The 12,431-nt window shown below is 38.9% G+C and overlaps 2 protein-coding genes across 2 annotated transcripts; one reads left to right on the forward strand and one right to left on the reverse strand.

Annotated features, from left to right (window-relative positions):
* The first annotated feature begins 2,215 nt into the window (after positions 1–2,215).
* LOC132606108 (transcription termination factor MTERF6, chloroplastic/mitochondrial) lies at positions 2,216–4,897 on the forward strand. Its single transcript, XM_060319448.1, has 2 exons — positions 2,216–2,456; positions 3,705–4,897. The coding sequence occupies exon 2, from the start codon at positions 3,710–3,712 to the stop codon at positions 4,694–4,696; it is 987 nt and encodes a 328-aa protein (XP_060175431.1). The 5' UTR covers positions 2,216–2,456; positions 3,705–3,709; the 3' UTR covers positions 4,697–4,897.
* Positions 4,898–5,673: 776 nt separating this feature from the next.
* On the reverse strand, positions 5,674–10,589 carry LOC132606109 (DNA repair RAD52-like protein 1, mitochondrial). Its single transcript, XM_060319449.1, has 4 exons — positions 10,269–10,589; positions 8,705–8,742; positions 8,513–8,607; positions 5,674–6,005 (listed from the first exon to the last, which is right to left on the reverse strand). Exons 1-4 carry the CDS (start codon positions 10,544–10,546, stop codon positions 5,862–5,864), a joined length of 555 nt encoding a protein of 184 aa, XP_060175432.1. The 5' UTR covers positions 10,547–10,589; the 3' UTR covers positions 5,674–5,861.
* Between the last annotated feature and the right edge of the window lie 1,842 nt (positions 10,590–12,431).

Consider the following 12,431-nt stretch of genomic DNA (forward strand, 5'->3'; position numbering starts at 1 on the left):
TACGATATGTTCGGGGATTGTACGGAGATTTGAAACCTTCTGGAGTATGATGTGTTGTGGCGCCAGCGTCGGAGTGGCGACCACGTTCCTGAGCCCTATGCATGATTTTTATTTGCATTATTTATGTTTTTAGCACAGGTTTTGATATACTAATTCTGTATCCATTTTCCGTACTTCTCACTTCAGTTCTGATTTGGATTACTGTATTTCATGCTTTACATACTCAGTACATATTTCGTACTGACCCCCTTTCTTCGGGGGCTGCGTTTCATGCCCGCAGGTACAGACGTTCGTTCTGGTGACCCGCCAGTGTAGGACACTTATTCTGCTATTTGGAGTACTCCTTTGATCTGGAGCTCATATTTTTGGTACATATCTTTTGTTATACATGTTTCTGTATATATGACTATCTGGGGTACGGCGGGGCCCTGTCCCGTCATATGTTCTGTTATGGTTTGTAGAGGCCTGTAGATATATATGTGGGTCATGGGTCGTGTTTGTTCGATTATGTCCGTGACTTATGCCTTAAGCGGTCCTGTTTGCTATTATGGCCAAAACGACCCATATGTTTGTATATGTATGTATATTCGGGCGATGTGTATTCCGCCAGCCTGCCGGCTTTTGTATGGTATTTCTGCTACAGGTGAACGCTTAAGATGATGTCTGTTCTCAGTATCTGTGCAAATTAACGTATGCTAAATTTGAATAAGTCTTTGTTATGTCGATTTGGTGAGCGAATGGGTTTGGGTGTCCAATTAGGACACTAGTCACGGCCCACGGGGCTGGGTCGTGACATTACTGCTGTCGTTGAAGCTTGTAAAGAGTTGCTCTGGATGACGAGATTTATGGAGGAACTTGGCTTTGTTCAAGAGAGGTATGTGCTTCATTGAGATAGTCAAAGTACTATTTATCTTGGCAAGAACTCTACATTTCATGGGAGGTCAAAACAAATTGATTTGAGATACCAATGGATTAAAGATGCATTGGATTCTATGTTGCTTGAACTTGAGGAGATTCACACTGATGATAATGGTTCAGACATGATGACAAAAGCTTTGCCAAATGGGAAGTTTGACGAATGTTGCATGATCGCGGGGATGGCAGTCTCCTCCACATAGTCGGGAGGGGGAGAATTGTTGGGTTTTTGGGTTTTCCCCCTTCCTATGTGGATAAATAAAACACCTTTTGGACCTAGCCCACTTTTCCCTAAAGCCCACTATATATATAAATTTAGGTCGTATTTCATGAACACAATAGTGAATTCATAACACCCATATAGAGAGAAAAACGTGAGAGAGAAAGCTGATTTTCGCACCGTGAAAATCTGCTACAGTTATCCGCTTCATATTGCGTTTCGCGATTCGTTAACCGTTGGATCGTGCTGAAATTTGAACTAGGGGTTCTCAACAACTGGTTCTTGGATTTCAAAAGTGGAGATTGTATTTTGTGTTCTGTAGATCCAATTTTCAAGCACGAACAATAGCTCATTTTTGGGGGGTGATTTCTCTCCTTTCTTCACTAGTTTTGGTGCTACCTTATATGTATTGTTGCTCTGTGTTTGGCGTTGATGTTTTAGCCATTTTGAAAACATTATTGTAACTCTTGTTGATTATAGTGGAGCTTTTGTGGGCCGAAGATCCCGTGAATGTTTACTCTTCACCTTGAAGGAGTTTTACCACGTAAATTTGGTGTCTCTTGCATTCGATTTATTTTTGCTTGCTTTGCTATTTTATTGTTGGTATAGTTGCTTCCCGGATTTCCATTTGTGCTAGTGTTTATTGCCTTTTTTTGATTCGTGTGGAAAGTTTTGACTTAGGTTTCTTTCGCTGTTACCTTATCGTGCAATTTGGTATTTGCTTGTTTCTTCCTAACAAAAATATATGCCCCTATATATAGGCGTGACTAGGATTTAGAATATGGTAGCCTCCAAAAAACACTAACGTACGTTAGAGTTTGAAGATGAATTGAAATCGTCTTGTAAATCCTATCTAAGATTCCAGTAAAATTTACGTCTACAACATTGACATACAAAAAATTACGAGATGACCTCTTCAGTAATGCCTTAAAATCTAGTTAAAGTCTTGACTCTTGATATAGTTTGAGCCAGTCAAGAACCATTGCTTTCAAACGAAAAAAAGAAAAAGAAATAGAAGCATTGTTTTTCATTTATGAACCTATTTCCTCATCTCTCCATACAAAGGTTGGTTTTCGAAACATTACTCCACGAAAAATACAGCAAGCTAATGAATTTGAAGGGGAATTGGGAAAGTGTGGTATTTGAAAAGTGCATAGGAGTAAAGTGTAATGTTTGAAACTTGAAAGGGGTTTGAATATGAAAATGAAAGTAAATGAGGGTTTTTTCTGTATTTTGACCCCGTGTTGTAATGCCCTCAGCAGCTTATCCTCTCACTGGTTGTGAAGTCCAGTAGAGTGAAAGTGTTCCTCTTCCTCTTCAGGTCCCTCTCTCCTTTCCCTTCTGCTATGTCTTTTCTTGAAATGTTGATATTTTTTTTATTTTTTTGGGCGTTTCTTCTTGCTTATCCTAATTTCTTTTTATAAGTGAATTTCGACAAAATTTTCCTGCATAATACTTAATACTAGTAGCTTAATTTCATTTATGTTTGTAGTTTTCTGGATCTTGTTTCGTACTTTGACTAGTTATAGGTGAGTGAGAAGGGGAATTACGCGTAGTTGGTCTCAATTATTTGTATTATGGTTCAGTTTTATCTGATTCTTAGCACCATCTCCCCAATTCAGACTTTTGCTGAGTTTGGGCGTTTAAAGACAATTACTTTGATGACCCAAATGAAGTCATTGTTTATTGAAGTATTAGATAACAGACATTTTATGCTGCTTCATTAGCTATCTACATTTGAGCTTGGCTTATGGTCTCCCTGAGTTATATTCACCGTCCGAGGCCTCAAGTATGCACATCATATTTCCAAATGATTCACTCATTAACTGCTGTATTTGTATAAGGCACAATGTTCTTCTCTCTTATTTGGAAAGTGAATTTCTTGCTTTTTTTTTTTTTTTTTTCTTCCAATTTTATTGTTGTTCTTTTCTTTTCCTTTTTAATCTTTTGTTTCATTTTAAGTCATATTTAGAGGTGTCATTTTGATTCTCGGTAAATATGGCACTAGTATATCAGTATAGTCATAGACGATATACATTAATTCGGTTATTGGTGTGTATTTGAACTCTTTAACACGTCCTTACTTGTTCTGCATCAACTTCTAAAGATTACCTTTATCTTGTCTCCTTTTTCAAATTCTCTATCATGTGGTGACATATCTTGTAAAGGACTGTTTTTTGGAGCATACTCCTCCGGTTAACTAGTACATTCTATCTGCAGAGGTAAGCAGGGAGATAGGATTCCTATCATAGGAAGAATCATTTGAATATTCAGATAGGAAGAATCATACAACTGCTAAAGGGAAAAAATGACTTTTTAAATTCACGTAGCAGATAAGTTGTTGTCAATGAGGATAGAATAACAATGCATCCGACTTTGGAGCTGGTTTATTTGTTCCAACTCTATGTATAATGTTGAAAGTATCAGTCAATACTTGGCTTCCCTACTTTCTTTGTTATAATATTCGAAGGTGTTTCTTATAGCATGTGATGTCACTAGGTTGTTTCCGTGTTTGATATTTATCTAGAAATCAGTATAACACATTTGGTGCTTGCCTAAAATGTCACAGGAAATATGGAGACTTCGAACAGCCACAGTTCTGGCATTATGTGGTTCTTCAAAGACAGGGGCTTTGATGATAAAAGTATTCATGAAATGTTCCAAAAGTGCAAGCGCCTTGAGGGTGTGCAAAGAGAAAAGGCATCTGAAAACTGGGACTACTTGAGAAGCATAGGCATCAAAGAGAGAAAACTTCCTTCTGTTGTTCAGAAATGTCCGAAAATCCTTACTCTAGGCTTGCATGAGAAACTTATCCCGATGGTTCACTGTCTTGAAACACTGGGATCAAAACCACAGGAAGTGGCTTCTGCTATTACTAAATTCCCTCACATACTCTCTCACAGTGTGGAAGAGAAGCTCTGTCCACTCCTAGCTTTCTTTGAAGCTCTTGGCATCACTGACAAACAACTGGGTAAGATGATACTGATCAACCCAAGGATAATAAGCTACAGCATAGAAAATAAGCTTTCACAGATGGTGGAATTTCTTTCCAGTCTTCATCTATCAAAGGACGGTATGATTGGTAAAGTTCTGGTGAAGCATCCATGCATTATGGGTTATAGTGTTGATAGGCGGCTGCGTCCTACTTCAGTGTTCTTGAAATCAATAGGTTTAACAGATATGGATCTCCAGAAAGTGGCAGTTAATTATCCTGAAGTTTTGTGTAGGGATGTGAACAAGATTCTGAAACCTAACCTGTCCTACTTGACATCACGGGGTTTTGGACATGGACAGATAGCAGCTGTGGTCACCTGTTATCCTCCTGTTCTGATAAAGAGCGTTAGCAACTCTTTAGAGCCAAGGATTAAGTTTCTGATAGACGTCATGGGGAGGCGACTTGATGAAGTTGTTGATTATCCCGACTACTTTAGGCATAGCTTGAAGAGAAGATTAGAGTCGAGGCAAAAACTTCTAATGAGAAAGAACATAAGCTGTACGCTGAGTGAAATGCTGGACTGTAATCAGAAGAAATTCCTATTCAAGTTTGGTCTAGTTCAGTGAAAGTATGACCCTGTGCTTTGCCTTCCTTTCTCTCGTAGAGTATATATCTCGGGATTCCTACTTTTATCAATCTAAAAGACCTATAGGCTATAGGAATGAGTTCTCTTTTCGCACCTTTTGCAGTCATTAGGTCTTGTGCGAAACTATTTTTGGTAAATCATTCATATGCTGCTTTTGCAATTGATGGTTTCTTCTGTTTAATGCTGCTGTTATAATGCTTAATGAAAACTAAAGGACAACAACTTATGGTTACATAGATTTTGGATTTGAAATATAGTTGGATTTGAAATATAGGTTTCTCAGGTAATTAGGGGATATGAAATAAAATCATTTAAAAATGGATTCTTCTGTTTGGTACCTGCTTTTCATTTTGAGTTTTCCTCCTCCTGTTTAAGGTCAGAAGGAACGGGTGACAAAATCTGGTGTTTTCAGTGTTCAATTTCCTAATGTAATTGCTAAATTATTCGATTTAACATATAGTAAAACATTAACAATTATTCCTTATCTTTCTTTTCTTAAGACGCGTAATCATTTTTGTCTAGGTAAAAACAATAGACGCATAATCATTTTTATCTAGGTAAATAAGATATCAGTTCAGGATCTTCTTTCAGAAATACATATTTTAGGTTTAATATCAAGTTTGGAAGGATATTATGTTGCACAATCAATCAGAGAATGCGATCAGGAATAACATCGAGAATCAAGATAATTGTTTACATCGTCTTAAAGTCACGTCACGCTGGATTTTGGCAGACTATAGCCGGAGGGGGGGGGGGGGGGGGGGGGAGGGGGGGGGGGGAATAAGGAAATACCAACTTGCCACGGCCAAATGAACATTGAAAGAACTATCTTTTGGCTTACAAAATGAAGATCTAGAAACATCCTAAAACCCTCTACTTGTGACAATAAACGCTTCTTCGGCCTAAAAACTGAAAAACTAGCTGGAGATTTCAAAACATCCACCTTAACATGTCATATAAAGACACTAATACGTATCATGTCATTCATTGATGGGTAAATTGGAGCAAAGATAATACAGCAATCTTACAATACCAAGGAGCACCAAGAACCAGACTCCATAATTACAATTGCCTTATCTTTTACCAGTAAGGCACAAAATTGGGTTCTTTGCTCATGCCGAAAAGAAACTTGGACCTATCCCAGTCTATGACATGTCCTCATGATAAAGATGAAGTCCCAACCCAAAACGAGCACAAGCTCGACGAAATGCCATACCCTCTGCCTTCTGCACAGGATCCCCATAACCTGGGTCATCTACTGAAGCAGTGCCAGTTGATTCTCGATATATCTAGTCAAAACAGAGCACAGAAATTAAAATCATATACTCTGTCATCAGAGTTTTGATAATGTAAATTTTTGATGTGAATGGTATGCAATCAAACCACAAAACTAGGTAGCAAGCAGAAGCCTACAAAACTGAGGTATTGAGTTTTTTGCAATAGGTGAGATGCAGTGGTATCTTATACCCCGTAACTATTTTATCACGGATAACAAGTCACCTGTTATCATCCATACCCCACTAGATGAAGAAAAGAAATTCAAGAAAAAGAATGACAATTTTGATATCAGCTACAAGCCCGTTGAAAGTAAAGGGGCAACACAGCGAAGTAAAAGTGCAGTAAATAATAAGCACCAGGTGTCCTTGTAGTTAAAGTAAGATTAGCTATTCTATGCTTACACGACATTAGGTATGTTACGGGCTGCCAAATTGTGCCTTGGCGCCCGCAACCTTGCGCGCCTGAGCGGGCCAAACGAGTGTCAGCCCCACAGGCAGTGCCAGCCCACAGGCAGTGTCAGTCGCACAGGCAGTGCCAGCCCACAGGCAGTGTCAGTCACACAGGCAGTGCCAGCCCGCAGGCAGTGTCAGCCCCGCAGGCAGTGTCAGCCGTGCGGGCGACGTGCACCAACATGGGTGCCGAAGGACGGGAGTCCACAATCATCATAGATATGCTCCATTGCATATCCTAGGAGCAGCAAGGAAGTTTAGCAAGGATCTGAAATGAGCCCACGGGTCGTCGACGCACGAGCGACCCCGTGCGAACCTGAGTGTCAGTCCCGAGCATTTCCGAACCATGGATGGAATCTTGGGATTTCGGGTGAACACACCCTTCCTAGGATGTTATTGAATATGCTTACCAAGTTTGGCGTCATTTGAACATCATTTGCCTAAGGGCTTGACTTAGCCAATGAGCAGTGTCAGTGTCAAAGCTCCCTAAGGCCATACCTCGTTCCACGAGCATGGGGATGAGATGAAACTTCATGGAGGAGTGAAGGAAGTCAAGAGAAAGAGTTAGGAACAGACGGCGCCTTATTTGGAGTTCGAATCATTGAGAAAGGCCAAGTGTGATTCTCGGGCAGAATCATAGCCAGTGCTAAAACTTGGGCTTTTCTTTTTAAAGCATATATAAGGGGGGGCAGAGGTGTCTCAGCTCAGCCAGCCTCAGCTCAGCCAGCCTCCCCCGTGCGTGCCACCATCAAGCAGTACTAAGTGAGCAACCTTGGGGGACAACCTCAACGGCCTGCCTAGGCATCCCCAATAGATCCTAGGTACCCATACGAGTTACACAACTCTATGGGCGACACTCGGCCACAGGCCAGCGTTGGGCGCCCAACGAGGGCCGGAGGCTTGACGTATGGACCGACCATGCCCTGCGGGCTATCCTTGAGAATGAGAAAGCCCTCCGTGCCGATTGGACACTCGAGGCACCTCTCTTGAGAACCTCGTGTGTTGACTTGTGAGCTTGGCTCAGGTTCAGCCTAGCGAGCAAGGGTCCGTTGGCCTAGAGGTGCAGTCGTAGGGCGACGCTGCACCATGCAAGACGGAAGTATGTCGCGAGGGCCACATTTAGCAAAGCCTCATTATAGGCATACTACAAAGGACACACATGATACAGGCCAAGGATTCAAGAGTTGCCCTACTCAGGTGTCGCACCGCTCAAGTGCACCAGACCGGTGTCAAGCCTGAGGATTGGACTGTGCGCGCACCAGCGTCGCTCAGCACCAGGCGAGGGACTGTCATGTCCGTAGCCAACCCCAGGTGTGAGTGCAGGCAAAGACACAACATATGAAACATGCCACAGGGGCATACTAGCAAGGCAAGGCCAAGTCCTTGACATCGACCCAGCGGCACCGCTGAAGCTAAGCCTCCAAAGCCATGGACACAAGATCGTGCCATGAGTCCTGGGACTATCATTAGGCTGGCTCGTAGTCCACCTGGACTACAGGCGCCGCACGGGCCATTAGTGTACCGCTGACACTATGAAAGAGGCGGCCCGTGACAGCTATTATGCAATGGACAAGCAACGTAATTTAGATTCACACCAAAAAGATTATTTAAGAAAGCAATCTGCTCTGAACATTCCGGATATACTGCATTACATCATTGATTGTTTTTTTTTATAACTGTGGTATCCGAGTCAGCTTGCACTCACCTCAACTGATTCATTACATCATTAATTGGTTATTCTATTATTGGAAGACAGAAGTGATAAGCAATTAAGAAATGTTCTTCCTTACCCCAAAAAAAGTTGTCTGCTAAATAACTTAAAAGATTGTCTGCTAAAATATATATACCGAATGAAGTCCTTAAATGCGGACAAACTTTATGAGAATCATTTAACATTTCTATCACTTTAAAAAGTCTGTTCCAGTATTGGAAAAACTATTTAGTTACATAGGCTCGTCTCAGAAAAAGATTACAGTAATGATATCAAGAGCAACTAGTTATCACTACACAAAATACCATCTTAATAATAGAAACAACCTGTGAAGCATAAGTAACAAAGATAGCAATACCTCTGCATCAGTCCCATATATTGTCACACGATAAACCACTGAGACTGACTTGCCATCAGATGAGTAAGTGATGCTTCGAACGTCGCCAGACCATTCTAATTTGGCAACAAATTTGATTGTCAACTGGCTGACTAAAGTAAAAATAGTTTCATTCGCAGAAAAAGGAAAGAAAAAGAAAGATCTTTGACATACCCGGAGCATGTAAATTCATAATCCTATTCACAACATGCCTGCAAAGATTCAGAAGTCTTAAAAAGTAAGTCGGCTTTCTTTATATCGTAAAAGGCAAAAGAAACAAAATGCAGAACACATTATTCCAGCAAAGTGTTAATATGTCAGGTGAAGAAATGATTGAAGGCTTAGACCAATATAAAAAGAAGAAAAAGCACCGCTCTACACTTTCACATGTTATAAAATCAACTAAGCCACGAAGTTGACCAGGCAGAGATCTTGATCAAACAAGTTGACCACCCACAGTTGATATTTGAGGAGTTTAGGTGCATTTGTTATGGAGGTCAATGTATTTCATCGAAAATGTTTTATTTGGGGAAATCATTTTAATGTCCATTTTCCTAGTTTGGTTGAGTATAAAAGTATGTATTTAACTTATAGTGGTAATCATATAAAGAGCTGTACATAATAAAATGATACTCTTATTTTCATGATATTTTTGAGTTTAAAAGGTTGACAATACTCAGTATGTGAATTTGGGATGTCTGCAACGGAAAATGATTTGCTTCCCTAGCAGAAGACATTTTCCCCTTTTGGTGGAAATATTTTCATTTCCCTTAGAATATATTATTGATAATTCGGGGTAAAGAAATAATGGAAAGTATTTGTTGTCAAACCGAACACACTCAAAATGGCTAATTAGCGCATCAAACAAGTTTCTGCCAGATAATATTGATAGTTGACTGAGTGCTTTGAAGAACAGAGAACAATCTAATCTAAAGATAAAAGAATTGTGTTATTAACTGTCCCACATGGATCATACAAAGACTACCAAGGAGTTGTATAAAGGCCATGGGCGATTTCAGCTATTGCCTTAAAGTTTGGGTTGGATGCTCATAGTGACTTTAGCTCCTTTCAGTAGTGTTAAACTCTCATGGCTCCTCTGAACTACAAGAGGCAGTTGACGAATTAAATGCACATGACATTGCATAAACAAAAATTTATTTATGGTTCATAGTCCTCTTCTGGTGTAAATTAATGTAGAAAAAGTATCTTATAATCAGACAGAAAAATATGTGTCCATCAACCATTTAGGTCAGCCAAGAAAATGCCTGACTAAAGTATCTGATTGAACAACCTTAATATATAGGACATGGGACCTTGGGAGTACCTATTAATCGAGCAAAGTGGTATGAAAACGAAAGCTCCTGGATTTATTGAAGGTAGTATTCTAAGGCAAACACTGGAGTCAAACTAAGATTTTCAAGTGAGAATGAATAACCTTACAAGCCTTTTAGCAAGACCTAGGAATCAGTATATTTGAAACAAAAAAATGCAGAATTTACACTAGATAGAGCACATTTTGGAGTTGAGTTATGCAAGATACGTCATCAATCAAAACCACGAAATTCTCCCAAAAAAAAAAAGTAAAAATCTTTATAAGCATGTGTAGCACAAGTAACCAATGCAAAAGGTAAACAAGAAATTTCTTCTAAAAAGGATAACATAACCCCAACGGGGGTGAGAAGATTCTTCTATAAACATTTGAAAATGAAAGAAGGTAGAAGAAAAAGGCAGGACTGACCAGGGGATGTATTTGATGGAGAAGCCATTAGGTTCGTGGCGAAACTTGATGAGGTTATCTGGAACTTTCTTGTTCAGCTCTTTCAGTATCTCACTAAGTGGTCGGCTGATTCCTGAACTTGGGATGTCCTCCTCCGTCGTCGTTTCCCTGTCAGAATCAAATATCAGCTTCTCTCTGTCTTTGTCTCCCCGATATGAAGAAGAGGACTTGGTGGAGAAGGAGCGCTGGCACAATCGCACTCTATTCGACACCGTTGAACGCAATGAAGGAAACGCCATGGTTTCCTTAGTCTGCTCACTCCACAACCCCTCATTGCCGCTTTTAAAAGGGTTTATTTATAGGAATAAATGACCAAATGCCACCAGTCCTCTAATTTCCGAAATGAACAAATATTCACTTCAATTTGATGTTGCTTTCCACCCCTTTACAGATTTTTTTATTTTATTTCTTATTCGATGTCCGATATTTATATTGGAGTCCAACTAAATTTAAATTTACACCGAAAAGTTTTACATTAGGGATAGAGTGCTTCCTAATAAAGGACACTTCATATCTAGAGCTCAAACTCGAGACTTCTGGTTATAAATATAGGAACACATATTCCTCCATTACAACCCTAGTTGGTCCGCTTTTCTTGATGTCTACGGGTACAAGTGTACATGGCAAGCAGTGGCAGAGTTAGAGGCGCCAATGGTTCTTTTAAAAACAGATTAAATTGATCGAGATGAGCAAAATTGAATCGATTATTAGGTTTCTTTTAACAAAATCGTAGGTTTTTTATATAAATTTATGACCATACCAAATACTTAGGTAGGTATTTAATTTTATAAAAATATTTTTTTAAAATGATGAACCATACAAATAAATTTATATAAGTTGTTGTTGTTATTAAGTTTAAAAATAATAAAACATTTATTGTTTCTCCTTGGGCCTAGGTATGTGTTCTCCTGTGGTGGATCCAATGAGGTTTTCCTGTAGTTTGACAATAATGAAAATTTGGATGCGTATAATAACTTGTTGTCATGTCTAGCTAGATAGTGAATTTTAAATGAAAATTTCTTGAAGGATTTAAAAAGTTTTAAAGCGATTCCATTAGGTGAAAATGTTTTAAGAGGTGGGGGCACAAGGTTAGGCGTTTTACGCAGCATGAGGCGTGGCATAAGCCCCGAAGCAAGGGGAGTAAGTCCCATGGATCTATGAAGCGTAAGTCTCATGTTTCTTCAATTTTATAATTTTATGACTAAGAAAATAAACAAAAGTAAAAATTTTATTAAAATTCTACAAATAAATCACAAATTATATAGAAAAATTTATTATCATTATTATGTGAGAAAAGTGACAACACAAAAAAAGAAAATAGACAAGATAATTTTTAAAATGAAATCATCGTCCACTTCATCATATATCGATATCCATATCTACTAATCCTTTCCACCTTGAACTAATATTTGCACTAATTTTTTGAATGTATATTTCAAAGAAGGAGAAGGCCAAAAAGTGTAAGAGCAATGAGAAAAAAATGGATAGCAATGAGAAAAAATGGATAAAGTTGTCTCAGGTACATAATGCTATAGAATCTCTACCCTATTCATTTCATGCATAATCATCTAAAAAAAATTATTTATGCCAGTATTATTTTCTATGAGAGTTGCTTTCCTTATTTATATTTTTTAGGAAAACTCACTCCAACATGAAAACATAATAGCATAAAGTATAAATACCATTACACCAATAATCAAAACACATGATCTATAGACAAAATACCTTTAAAACAACAATAATCAAATTTAACGCTTGGGGCGTACGCTTTCACGTTCGGGGCTTGCACTTTTGCACCTGGGGCTTACGCTCCCAATTCTAGGGCGTATGCCCTATGGATCTACTCCTTTAATTTGCGTCCCGGAGACTTTTTGTTATGCCTCGTCCCAAGACTCGCCAGTCTAAACACCTTTGAAAATATTGTTGAGTACCACAATGGTTGTGAGATCACTTAACATAAAAAAGATCATTTTTTATCTCATGAAAATGGTCAGAAAGTATCATGTCTTAGTGCAATTTGTGCACTTATATATCCTGCTATTCTATCTATGAGATAATATTTTCTATTAATGTGCAGGCAAAACATAACCTCAGTTTTACTTGTGGAGACATCAGATCAGTGAA

The sequence above is a fragment of the Lycium barbarum genome, chromosome 8 (genome assembly GCF_019175385.1).
Source record: "Lycium barbarum isolate Lr01 chromosome 8, ASM1917538v2, whole genome shotgun sequence".
In the NCBI taxonomy this organism is placed as follows: Eukaryota; Viridiplantae; Streptophyta; class Magnoliopsida; order Solanales; family Solanaceae; genus Lycium; species Lycium barbarum.

Bases quoted from the DNA above. Each gene is read 5' to 3' on its own strand.
- LOC132606108 (XM_060319448.1), top strand. From the start codon at position 3,710: ATGGAGACTTCGAACAGCCACAGTTCTGGCATTATGTGGTTCTTCAAA.
- LOC132606109 (XM_060319449.1), bottom strand. From the start codon at position 10,546: ATGGCGTTTCCTTCATTGCGTTCAACGGTGTCGAATAGAGTGCGATTG. The intron at 8,608-8,704 runs GTATGTCAAAGA...TTGCCAAATTAG, and splicing joins TATGAATTTACATGCTCCGG to AATGGTCTGGCGACGTTCGA. The intron at 6,006-8,512 runs GTATTGCTATCT...TGTTTTGACTAG, and splicing joins TATATGGGACTGATGCAGAG to ATATATCGAGAATCAACTGG.